Source organism: Phallusia mammillata, chromosome 3 (assembly GCF_965637545.1).
Source record: "Phallusia mammillata chromosome 3, kaPhaMamm4.hap1.1, whole genome shotgun sequence".
Lineage (NCBI taxonomy): Eukaryota > Metazoa > Chordata > Ascidiacea > Phlebobranchia > Ascidiidae > Phallusia > Phallusia mammillata.
The window spans coordinates 21,928,222-21,941,085 of NC_137254.1; the positions used below are offsets into that span (position 1 = coordinate 21,928,222).

General features: G+C 38.4%; 2 protein-coding genes across 2 annotated transcripts; both read right to left on the reverse strand.

Annotated features, from left to right (window-relative positions):
* Nucleotides 1-8,482, reverse strand: LOC145218475 (transmembrane protease serine 9-like). Its single transcript, XM_080085880.1, has 19 exons — nucleotides 8,375-8,482; nucleotides 8,271-8,317; nucleotides 7,716-7,882; nucleotides 7,246-7,341; nucleotides 7,029-7,183; nucleotides 6,256-6,410; nucleotides 5,685-5,829; nucleotides 5,585-5,614; nucleotides 4,230-4,418; nucleotides 3,608-3,799; nucleotides 3,219-3,395; nucleotides 2,862-2,905; nucleotides 2,629-2,795; nucleotides 2,042-2,137; nucleotides 1,635-1,789; nucleotides 1,009-1,178; nucleotides 793-937; nucleotides 587-616; nucleotides 1-286 (listed from the first exon to the last, which is right to left on the reverse strand). Exons 1-19 carry the CDS (start codon nucleotides 8,424-8,426, stop codon nucleotides 126-128), a joined length of 2,373 nt encoding a protein of 790 aa, XP_079942006.1. The 5' UTR covers nucleotides 8,427-8,482; the 3' UTR covers nucleotides 1-125.
* Nucleotides 8,483-10,105: 1,623 nt separating this feature from the next.
* LOC145219838 (brain-specific serine protease 4-like) lies at nucleotides 10,106-12,411 on the reverse strand. Its single transcript, XM_080087146.1, has 6 exons — nucleotides 12,401-12,411; nucleotides 12,203-12,357; nucleotides 11,976-12,136; nucleotides 10,762-10,906; nucleotides 10,549-10,578; nucleotides 10,106-10,263 (listed from the first exon to the last, which is right to left on the reverse strand). The coding sequence occupies exons 1-6, from the start codon at nucleotides 12,409-12,411 to the stop codon at nucleotides 10,106-10,108; spliced, it is 660 nt and encodes a 219-aa protein (XP_079943272.1).
* Between the last annotated feature and the right edge of the window lie 453 nt (nucleotides 12,412-12,864).

Consider the following 12,864-nt stretch of genomic DNA (forward strand, 5'->3'; position numbering starts at 1 on the left):
TCCAAGAACTTTGTTTATTTGCAAACGTGTTATATCCAAATATATTGTTGGACATTTTACGTAAGTTTCATGCAACACACATTGTTTCAACAAAATAAATTTGTTCATAGAAGGTAAAATTTTAATCATAACATCGAATAAAACACTACGCAAAGTGTCCAGATGAAAAGCCACAGTGTCTTATGCTGGCGTAGTTGACTGATTGCGTCACATGTGTAGCTGCCTACGTAGTTGATGCATTTTTTATTCGGGCAAGGATTCGGTTTTTGGTTGCACTCATTGACATCTGCAAAAGCGTTGATTTAACGGTCACCAGTGAACATAAAATGAGATGCTTTATTGTAATCTTGCGACTAACGTTCCAAGAAGTTTATTAAATAAAAAATATAATTGAACAAGAATGTTTGTTAAGTATTTCCTGCGCAAATAAATGAGTATGCCGATAATTTGTTTGGCTGAGGGATTGTTTTGAGTTTTGGGGTTGTTTATGCAGTCAAAACGCCTTTCACCGGAAAACTTCAGTACATAAATTGATCTACATGTTGGTTCAGTGCAAACTAATCTCTATTATGTCGCAGAGACTTACCGTCTGGAGCTGTGAAGTTGATGCTTGTAACTGTAAATTGTACAAAAGAATTTTAGTTTTAGATCAATTTATTTTAGCATTAGGTAAATACACCACATATGTTTTCCATGTTTATACTATAGATGACACCGCGGATTTTTGTTTACATACAAAGATGAACTTGAAGAGATGTGTATTGTATTTATTTTTCTAATATATAGTTCTACCGGTCTCAATCCATGAGTAAACTTCTGGCACATCTGCAAAAAATGTTGATCCTTCTCCGCAAGTTTCGCTTCCAAAACTCCTTACACCGTATTGATACCACATTTTGTTTCCAACATCACACATCAATGGTCCACCCCAGTCTCCCTAAAAGTATAAAAGATTTTTTTTGTATTGTTCTTTATTTTTTCGAGATTTCTGTTGTTGCAAAAATATACCACGCATGTATCTTTGTAGTTTGTATGAGCACATGTAAGTGTGGCTGGCATCCCGTCATTAGAAGAGCCTTGAAATGTTCTGTACTCATTATTGCAGAAAGAATTGCTTCTTGTCTGGAGTTCAACTTGTTGGAGGTTGTTTCTGTACCACTGGTATATTGAAAAAGCATCTACAGAAAACATACGTCCAGCTTTTTAATGAGCTTGCCTACGCGTTTTTATCATGACATTCCGCTTGCTGTCGCGAATATTCTGTTTGGGTCGCTAGCACAATTATCCAATGGCTTCAGGCCTTCTATAAGTAACCCCCGAAACCCGTGGCACCCTGATCAATGATCAAAATTGTAAATGATAGAGTTAAATCAAGCAAACAAATGGACAGTAAACCCAAAAAAGCTTCCTTTCAAACATGTGCGTTATATAACAAGGACTACTCTACAAATGAAATATGACTTTCCTACTAGAATGCATTTGAACCGCTTAAAGGGTTAAAATTGTGCTTTGCAATTGTTTGTTGATTATGGTGTCACTAGTGGGACCTGCACTCGTGCCCCCTTCCATAGTCGCCGATTGATAAAAGCTGTCAATATTTCAACGTGCAAAGTTTGTTGCTTATGTCTACTTACTATCCTGCTTTCCCCATCCCGCAAAAAAACAGGTTGTTTCTGGCGCAATATTGTAATTTGTTCCTGGTGGAAGACATACTGGACTCACGAGCTCGTTAAAAGCCATTGGGGACTCTAGCTTCAGAAGTCCCACGTCATATCCCAACATGACGTCCCTGTAAAGAAAATTGTCCTAGTATAGTGGAAGTTGTAGTAGAAACTCGATACGAACTTGAATGTATAAAAAAAACTGCCAGAACTTGTGCTCAAAGAATACAAGAATTGTGAACGTTCCGTAGTTGTTGTCTTAAGCGGTTTCAGACCATCTTTACGGCCAAGCTCTTTGTTTGATCAAGTTGCATTAGTTATGTTTCATATTGTCTTGTTCACAAACATTTAAAAATTTTAACAAGCAGGCATTTTCTTACGAATAGCTGCTGTGTTTGTACTTCTGTAGCACAGGTAGTTTCTGTTCAGTTGCGGTGACATCGTACAATAAAATAGTTCCAACGTAGACGGACAACCTGCATGTATTTTCCTGTTGTCAAATTTGGTTACATTTTACTACGCTTTGTTTTGTTAGGTAGTAAAGCGTATTAAGGAATTGTTCATTAACAATAAATTCCATACTGTATAAGTTGAGCTAACTTTGCTAGGTCAAGATTAAGATGATTATAAACCACTCCTTCTCTGTTCGATGGCGGGGAGGAAAATTTACGTAAATAAATTCTTGCCATAAAGATTTTCAGTGCAAGGATTGTTTTTGTTGTGGCAATTTTGACTGTCATAAAAAAACGAAACAGTATTGTAGCATATTTGTGAAAATATCACATATTTTTCTCTTGGCAATGGTGCCATTCATTATTTGTCATGCGCAATCGAATTCGAGTCGAGAAAAACACAAAAAAAAATTCGAAAATTGGAAAATGTTTGTAGTAAATTGGAAAATTGTTTGTAGTAATTCGTATGGAGCTAACTGGTCCTAGTTATCGTACAAGGTTGTTTGTATACTTACTTGTCGGCAGCTAGAAAGCAGTTAGCTGTTGTCAAGACCCATCTGTCTGATAAAATACTTCCAGCACAGATAAACACACTTCGTGAAGCCGACGTAGATCTAAATACTTGGCCAACCCATGGCCACGATCCGTTCTTTGCGTTGATACCCCCGATGCTTCTCGTCGACTACAAAATTGCGATGCTTATTTAAAAGAACCTAGCTTAAACAATTATGATCAAACTTCGACCTACCCTTGTAGAGGAGTTTAACTGCTTTCCACAACTTGGTGGGCTGCCTATGAAAGAACGAAAATGTTTGTTAAGTAAAAGTCAGACGAATAATCTTAACCATGCCAAGAATTAAAAACGTTTCATTTCAGGGGGAATAGCTATAACTGTTCATCATGTCTAGTTTTAGTTGTTGTTGTTGTTGTTACAGTTATTCCCAATAATTGTCCTATTTTCAATGACAAATTAACGTTAATCGATTTAATCTCAAATTTTCACAGTTTCTTCGTAAAAAAAACAGCCGTACCTTGCAATCCCAATCTTTAGCAAATACTTTTTGTGTACAAACATGCAACATTCTGGGAAACGTATGCCACTTACTGCACGTAGGTGTAGCGACGGACCATCCGTTCTTTCTGCATTGTGCCCTATATGACACTCCATAAAGTGATAAGCCAGTGTTGCATGTAAACTTCACGTATTCGCCATATGAGTAACTTGCTTTAGTCGGGACAACTCCTCCATTTAGTGGCAATGTTGGTAGTGGACACGTTATTGCTGTAATGAGTAAACGCTTTGTCGATTTTCTGCTTTGTTAAATTTTAAAACTTTTGGGTCTAATATCACGTCATCGTTATTCTTTTACCATTGTTAAACCTTGCAACAGCACAACTACTACAGAAGCTGTTTCAAATAGATGCGTTAATCGTGTTCGAAACTCTTTCACATGCTAAAGGCACCAGTGGATTAGAATTACATGCTAAACTAACCTTCACAAGATGGCATAGTCCCAGACCATACTCGATTGTGCGTGGAGTTGGTACTGCACGTTGTCGTCGCGTTTCCAACCAATTTATAACCTCCCAAACAGTCATAAGTGACCTGTTGATCCAGTGTGTAAAAGTTGTAGCTGGGGTCAATTGTTCCCAAGGTGGGGACGGGCGGTCTTGCGCAAGCGACAGCTAAAAGAACAATTTGGAAAGTAGACGAAGGGTCTTTTGTGTCATTGGTTTTAAAATATTTCATATTCAATGTGCATTAAAACGAGGCCGACTGACAATAATTGTCAGGTAAAAAATCTTTCTTGGTTTCTTTTAGTGTGTGAACCTTTTTACGTTTTAAGATAATTGTTTTATGATTGCGTAAAAACCGTGAAAACCACTGAATTACGCGACCAAAAATGGCTAACTATACTACTGCTTCGCAAGGGTACAGAGCAAATACGGGTGTAAATTTGTCTTGACTTAATTCTATAGGTTTACATTGTATTTGCTTTTCTTTCTGTTGGTTTTGTTATGATACACAAGCTTTGCAGCGAAGGGTCGTTTTTTCTAAGCCTAATTTGCTTGAATTAAATAATCAATATGTCTGTTTTTAAATACCACGCCTTACCCTCGCATATCGGGGAAGGATTCGACCAAACCCCTGAGCCGTTTACTTCAGAACAAGTGCTGGAGATATTTCCCACCGGCATGTAAGCAAACGTGCAGTTGAACGTGATGGACTTGCCCAACGTGTAAGATCGATAATCTGGCGTTACTGCTCCGTTCGCCGAATGAGTGGGTCTTGAACACTTTACAACTAAATGCAGACAGCACTTACTGTTTATCTGTAGTTAACCACTAAATGGTTGTTGGTTGGTTTGTTGACATTTTTGTCCTTGCATAGGACTAGAACTGGGGTACTAAAACTAGGATTCGGCGTGACTTAGGGGTCCGTGATGCCAGAGTTGCAAGCGGGCCCGAAATCTGAGCCCGAACCCGGCCCGAACCCGAAAGTATAAGCCCGAAGCCCGAAGCCCGACCCGAACCCGAAACGTTTTTGAGAAGCCCGTTTAGGCCCGAAATTTTGATTGACAGGTCTATCCACGAAAGCCTTGCAACAAAGTATGAGAAAGAAAAAAAGAGAAAAGACAACAAACACAATGAACAATAGTAGACAATGGGGTAAACAATACGTTTTAGACCAGGGTGGGCATTCGATCAAAGCGAGAGAATTGTTACTAAAAAATGACGGAAACGGAACGTAAAGTCAGGCCCGTTTTGAGCCCGTTTTCTGACAAATACCTAAGCCCGAACCCGGCCCGAACCCGAACCCGGCCCGAAAAGCCCGGCCCGAAAAGCCCGGCCCGACTTGCAACTCTGCGTGATGCAATTTCGCGGGGACCGCCATGGAGTACAAAATCATTTCACAATATATTTTGATGTCTGCTATATAACTGATGTGTATCAAGGTGGAATATACGGACTGTCTAAACCAGGGATGGGCAACCTTTGTTGCTGTGGGGGCCAAATACAATTGCCAAAATTAGATCGCGGGTCGCACCTGTGTATAACACAAGGTAATTTTTCTTTGTCGCTTTCCAGATATGCGTAAACTACAAGTAAAATTCGCATTTGACTGTAGCCACAACTTGCCAGGTCGCAGAAAAATAGCATCGGGCGCATTAATCTGCTCAAAAATATTTATTAGTTTAACTCGTTTGCCAGTACATTTGAAATCCAAGCGTCTCTGCGGGCCGCACAACATAGGGTCGCATTTGGCCCGCGGGCCGCAGGTTGCCCACCCCTGGTCTAAACCATGCCTTTTTTCTGTCACAAGTAGCAAAAAATACAATAGTTCGCGCATAATCCTGAGGTTTTATGTTTTTTATGCGATGTCACAATTTGCCTTTGTGCATAATTTTGCAAAACTAGCCTGAATTATGCGTCTAAAAATGTTGCTTTCTTGTAAAACATTCTACTTACCGTTTGGTCTAGAAAATGTCAATCCAGTAACTGAAACGTAGACAGTAAGTGTTTATAAAAAGTACGTCATAATTTCACACAATGTATTTATCATTCCAACCTGAGTTGATCCAAGCATATACTTCAGAAACTTTAATCCAGAAATCAGGACCGGTTGAACATGTTGATTTGCCAAATGAGTTGACACCATATTGAAACCAGGTGTTATTCCTGTCCTCACACATAAGCGCTCCCCCTCCGTCACCCTACAAAACACAGTAATTAAAAAAATCTTAATGTGTTTACAATTACGTTACGTTGACAATGCACAGTGTGGGAATTTGAAAGGCTCTGATTATTCGACTTTGGAAAGGCACATACGTTTGAATATACAACGTTGAGTGCTATCGTAGTACAAGACTGTATCCCATAAGTCACTTCCATTAAATAATTCTAATTCGACCTATAATTTCTTTTTTATCGGATGCAGATTTGTGGCATACACCGTTTTAAAATCAAAAATAGCGTCGAATCATTTTATGGTTACAAAATAAACGAAAACTTAATTTTTTTAAAGTAAATTTTTATATGCCTCAGCGGAGGTCTTTTCGGGCCGCTTTCTAGATGGAATCAAACAAAGGCTATTCTTCTATTTTATGCACATTCATCATACACGAAAGCAGTATACTTACCACACAAACGTCTACGCCGATTGCATCAGCACACATCATGTTTTGGGGCATCCCAGTCTGAGGGGCGTTTGCAAAACTTTTAAAACTGTCGTTGCAATAAGACTTGCTTCGGACATCAAGTTGCGCTTCTCGAAGTTTATCTGATCGGACGTTTTCTAACAACCAAATTAGTGATAACATTTATAGCCTATACGCATTTTTGTTTTGTTGTTTGGACAAAGTGTAACAAGTGATAAAATTTCAAATAGTGGAAAATTTTAAAACTTATGTCTCTTGTAACCTATTTTGACTTCAATCGTAGCTACAATGGCAATTGTGACAATAAATCCCGTATGACTATTGCGTGATTTCGGCTAGGGCGTTTCTATCCACTTCAGAGTTGTAAGTCGTGCCGGATTCGGGCTTAAGTTTCTCCAAATAAGGGCCTGATTCGGGCCTGACTTTACACTTTGTGTCAGTATTTTTTGGAATAAATTTAACTAGCTAAGTAGCCAGTTGCTGGACCTGACCTAATGCTAAACAGCCCTAAAACGCCTTGTTCAAGACTAATAATCTGTTATTGTGTATGTTACCTTGGTCTTTTCTGAGGCTTCTATGTATAGGTCTTTCAGTCAAACTTTCGGGCCTAAACTAGCTTCTTAAAAACGATTCGGATTCGGTTCGGGTTCGGGCTCCAATTTCAGGCCCGTTTACATTTCTGATCCACTTAAAACCATATTCAGCCTTTCGCGCACTGAACCAACACCCTAGAAACAGCACTAAAATGACCATACCTGCAACTTCACCCCACCCAGCAAAGTAACACTTTGTTTCCGGCGGTACATCGTAATATGGTCCTGGTGGCAGGCAAATTGGACTTACCACCTCATTAAATGTAAGATTGGTTGCTAGTTTTAACAGGGCAACGTCGTTTCCTTGTAAAACGTCTCTAAAATGACAAATCTTGTTAAACCTGTGTTGGCTGTGAAATCACAAAAACACTTAACTTACGTGTAATTTGGGTGCTTGATGTGATTGGAAACACGTATTTCCTGTGGAGCTCCCTCAGCAATGCTTTTTGAAAGTGTGCCGGCAGAGATGATGAGCCTGTGGAGGACACAAAAACAATTTTATCTCTTCAAAAAACAAAAAATCCCCTTTTTATACCTATCAGATACAGTTGGCGCAACCTAACATTGTATTCAACAGTTTGGAAAAGAAACAACAGTTTGGAAAGAAACATAAGGTTAAGAACTATTCAACCCAGAGTTGTAAACCGGCGTGAAGTCGGAGTCTGAACCCGGCCCGAAGCCGAAAGTACAAGCCCGAAACCCGGCCCGAAACCGAATAGTTTTTGAGAAGCCCGTTTGAAAGCCCGATCCGACTCACAACTCCGATTCAACCAAAACGCACAGTTAAAAAAATTCAAAAGTTTGATTTGAATTCAAATTTACAATTCCCTTTTAATGTAGATCGCCTACTTGTGACTGTCCTGGAAACACGATGCCGCTGTCATTATCCATTCTTCCGATATTATACTTGCTGTACAAAGCGGCGCTATGCTGCTGTCGTTTCGTTCGGTACTGACTAGTGCAACCCAAGGCCACGACCCATTTGAGGCTATGTTTCCTCCAAGTATCCTTCCGACCTATAAACGCGTTGGTGCGTTAACTTGGTTTGCATTTCAGTGATACTGGAATATCGGTTCGTCTATTATGCCAACAACCCATTTATGTTACCCTTTACTGATGGTTTTCCCAGCGGGGAGTTATTAAACTTAAGGGGAGAAACTGACTTCAATTTGAACTTGTGGTTTGTAAATAGACACTTAAACACTGGTAGTACAGTATAACCTGTAAAGTTGACAAAAGATCCAGTTTTAAATGATCATGGTATGATTGAGCATTTAATTTGCAGTCTTTTGGAAAGGAATTAGAATGTTTTGAATTGTTAAGTGAGGAATTTGTCGACAAAGGTTGGGAACCGCTGCTTTGTACAATGTATACATGTTAATTAACGGAACTACTGAAACTTACAGTGTTAAATTGGGCCGCTCGCTTTCCACAGGTTGCTTGCGCATGTACTGCAAAATGAAATTTGTTAAATCGCTAAAAACATTACTAACAAGAAGAAAGTTTACCTGATACTACAGCAGCCGTAAGTACAACAAATAAAGCGATGAAAATCTGCATTTCTGCACCTTACCCAATTAGCTACAATGGGCTATAAGCGGAGTTAAATAGATGTAGACACCTAAATCAAAGTAAAACATATTGAAGTATTAATAAATGCTTTATTAGATTACTAGTAATGATGAAGGTCTTATTACTAGCAATAAAAATCGTTGTCTTGTCTTTATTTCATAGGTCTATATTACGCTCTATACTTTACCACAATCGTGACTCAGCAAAATTTAAATATGGACCTAAACGCTGAGTAATACAGTAACTTTAGACGAGGTAGAACTATTTCTCTGATAAAGTAAACTCTAATTTATGCGCCTTTATTTAAAGCTCTCAAACGCTTAAAGTTGATACTAGAGTACAAAGTTTCCGTAACACTTAGTACTTCGTGATGTGTGTTTACCAGCAAGTAGGCAATCGCTTCCTATAACCGAGTGTGGTGCTTTCAATCAATGCGCAGTTGTTGAACGATATACGTCCTAAAAGTGGTAGCACAGTTATAACGTATGGCCTCTAAATCACAAAACGCAACAGAATGACGTTAATGGAAAGGCCTAAATATTTTATGCTCAATTCTACTAGAGAAGAGATCTGATAATAATAATACTAATGCGTTTGCAACTGAAATGATTCATATGATGTTGACAATGAAATGCACTTGTTCTGACTGTTTATGAGCTCTCTATTGATGATTGCAAAACATCTGCGCACTATGCCACCATACAGTTACAGAAACACATTACTGCTTCAACAGTTGATTGCGACTTGACCTAAGTAGGGTGGCAAACTTTAAATCATTTATGTGGGCTTTTTTTCTTGGCGGCAGTTCCATCGGTCATAACTTCCCTTTCTTTCATCACAACCGGCATCGCTGCGTGGGCTGAAATTTGCCTGCGGCACATTATTAGCGCTTCATTCAAAGTTCTCACATTTATTCATTACAAGTTTGATTTGATTAAGTTCGATAATATCAGTAGGTTTAACAACACATCTATTTTTGTAAAGTTTGTATCGTAGGTAATAATATCTGACAGAAATGCAAAGGACATGCACGAAAAAACAAGACAATAACACAAGTAAATAAATCAGTATCACATTAAATTTCGCTCAACAGAAAAGCAGCAACAACAAGTCTTCTCACATAGTAGGAGAAACGGGTAGTGCACATGATTCGTTTACGTCATATCACGTGATATTGTATCGCCTTCGTAGACGCGCAGGGAAAAAACCTTGTCGTTAACAACGTATTGCGGTTACACGTGAGGTGACGTCATATGACGACCGGAAAGTACCGACAGGCAGACAGGCATTTACAGTTAGTCAGAAAGCGGAAATGTCAACAAAATATTGTAGTTGTGAAGTATGTGACTTCGTATCACCGAAATGTAATTTAAAGTTCCTTTCAATTCTTTCCTGGTGTACCAACTACACATGGTGATGATGTTACCTTGTTACCTTCATTTACGAGTTTGGTTTATTGTCAAGTCTGTGTTCTGTTTTTCCTTTTCACTGGCGAGTCGAGTATAATTGAGTCACACTGGATATACACAAAACAGTAATATGTAAAGCGCCTCTTTAAGCCTAGATTTACCTAGACACACCAGTGAGCAAAGGTAACGGATAAGGGCCTGGGAAGAAGTGTCAAATAAGACAAATAATGCACAACGCAGTACATGTATGCCGCATATTTACAACAGCAAATTTAACACAAGAAAGGTCGTCAAGATTAAGAGTATAAACGGAATCCGCATGGGTTCGCTGTTGGAGCATGTGTAGCTGCCGATGGTGTTGGTGCATCGTTGGTTGTTCGGACAAGGGTTTGGTGTTTGTTCGCATTCGTTGACATCTGTGTGTAAAAAAGAAAAAATGAGTAAAACAATGTTTACTATAAATATATGTACATATAAACACTTGTAGAACACATTTGATTAATCGACTAAAGAAAAGACTCAATTAATCGTATTTGCAACAACATAGTGTATACATCCAATACCAGGAACCAAAAATATGAGTTGCTTTAACATGTAAATACTTTTGACAATGCATATTGTTTCATAGGTTTCCCAAATTCTTGCACAAAAGGTTGTTCAAACCACGTTAATAGAAACAGTTTTTAAATTTGTAAACTTACCAGTGAATGAATCGAAGTCAATGCTTGAAGCTGAAAGAAAATATGATCATTAACTCACTTATGTTATCATTCCCTAACCTTATTCCTATCAGGTTTAACTACAAATTAAATTTGCAGTTTTCGTTAACTAGTTTTTTTTTTGCGCATAGATTCCTTGTGTCCAGACAATAATACAGTAGATAGGTTGTTTTAAAATAAAAAAAGTTTTGTTACTTGTCTTAATCCACCAAAATAACTCAGCGACGTCTGTAAAGAAAGTTGATCCTTGTCCACAAACACTGCTTCCAAAACTCCTTACACCGTATTGGTACCATGTATTGTTTCCCACGTTACACATCAATGGTCCACCAAAATCGCCCTGTAAAATAAATCCTATTAAATAGACACTAAAATTGTGCCGTAACGTGTCATTTGTGATTTAAGACATACTTTAAACCAGGGGTACACAGTCATTTCGCTGACGGCCGAATTGCAGATTCTTATCTCACCAACGGCCCCAATTTCTTACTTGTTTTTGTTATAAAATTGCTGATGTAAAAATAGGTTTATATCATGTATATACCATCTAATGCAGGGGTTCCCAACCTTTTTACGATCCCGTACCACTTGGACGCTCTGCACTGCCACACGTACCACCATAGAGAAAATGTGTTCTATAGTGCTCTATGCCACTTCTTGCAGAACAACTAATTTGTTCGAATTATATTTCATTCAACACTAGCTTAAGCTACAAAACAGTAGATGATATCTATCAAGAGCAATCATTTGACATAATTAACGCCCACTGTGCCACAGCGTTGTTCGGCTTTTCATAGCAACTATGCTTTTTGTTGAGAATTGACATGACCTGTATTTTGAAGATCGTAATGATACGAAACAACAGGAATAGTTACGTAACAATGACAATAGGCCTGGGGAATGTTTTTTTTGCAAACAAAACCAGATAAACAAAATATAAAGTTGCAAATCGAGGTTTTTGTGAACAGAACAGAAGCTACTCGCGTACCACCTGAAAACCCTTCGCGTACCACTAGTGGTACGCGTACCACAGGTTGGGAACCCCTGATCTAATGGCACCTGAAAAGCCCAGAGGACTTCTAACTAGATGCTATAAACAGTCGCGCGATCAGTCTTTACCGCTATGCTAAACATGTTCACGGCCGCACAAACTTGTCTCCGCGGCCCCAGGTTGTGCACCTCTGCGTGAAATTGTAACTTAATAAGAGCAGGAACTTGGCCTAATGGTCCGACACGCCTGACCCATATACAGACATAAAAACTTTGATCGGAATTCGTCCCCGGAAGCGTCCTAGGTTCGAACCCCGTGAAAAAATGTAAGCTTGACTAAAAGTGTTTAAAGTTAAGTTCACATATGCATTAACAAATGAAAAATTTTGAAAATAAAACCTTAAAAATAATTTCCATACCACACAAGTATCTTTGTTGTTTGCTTGAGCACACATAATATTTGAGGGCATAGGAGCTCCTTGATTCACACCCTGAAAATTAAAATACTCTGCTGCGCAAAATAGTTTGCTTTTAATCTGAAGCTCAACTTGTTGAAGTGTGTGGGAGAACGGGCCACCATCTACAAAAGTACAATTTATTTAAACAACGCATAAATGATAAAACTTAACACAAGTTTCTGTCTTACCCTGATTTTTTCCCCATCCAGCAAAGTAGCATTTTGTTTCGGGAGGTAGCTTATAACTTATTCCTGGTGGTAGACATACGGGACGCACGCGTTCATTAAAAGTTATGCTTGAACTCAGCTTTAAAAGACCAATATTATTTCCCAACAAAGCAGATCTATGCAAAAAAAATGTAAAAATAAATTAGAATAAACTCCAACCTATCATGCATTTAAATTCCTAGTAAAAAAGAATCGTTCTGTTGCTAATACTACGTAGAGTGTTAATAACTTTTTGGTCCTCTGTAACAAGAATTGATCCCAAACTTTATGTTCAAGTGACTAAAATGCCATTGATTGCGCACACTTTTATTATTGTTTTTGTCTTGTTTGTTACATAATAAATTGCCTTTTAATCATTCCAACGCGAGGTGATCTTACGAAAGTAAACATTTAATTATCCAGTATGTTGTTGTGGGAATACACTTCCACAAGAAATAAATTACCTTGGTGTTGTTACTTACAGCTTTTGTTTGGCTTAGCTACAAATATAGTTTCAGATAAATATATTTAGCTTGCGCTGAGTGCTCGAGAAAATTGCAAAGGGATTGTTATGGCAAAGTGTGATAGACAAATTTAAATAGTTACCTGAAACTGGTGAGATAAAGTTTATTGTGAACAGCAAG

Coding starts and splice junctions, on each gene's coding strand:
- LOC145219838 (XM_080087146.1), bottom strand. Junction 10,907..11,975: donor ACAACAAAGATACTTGTGTG/GTATGGAAATTA, acceptor TTTATTTTACAG/GGCGATTTTGGTGGACCATT. Junction 10,579..10,761: donor ATTTTGGTGGATTAAGACAA/GTAACAAAACTT, acceptor ATTTTCTTTCAG/CTTCAAGCATTGACTTCGAT.
- LOC145218475 (XM_080085880.1), bottom strand. CDS start 8,426: ATGCAGATTTTCATCGCTTTATTTGTTGTACTTACGGCTGCTGTAGTA. Junction 617..792: donor TTACTCATGGATTGAGACCG/GTAGAACTATAT, acceptor TACAATTTACAG/TTACAAGCATCAACTTCACA. Junction 287..586: donor CAACTTCACAGCTCCAGACG/GTAAGTCTCTGC, acceptor ACGCTTTTGCAG/ATGTCAATGAGTGCAACCAA.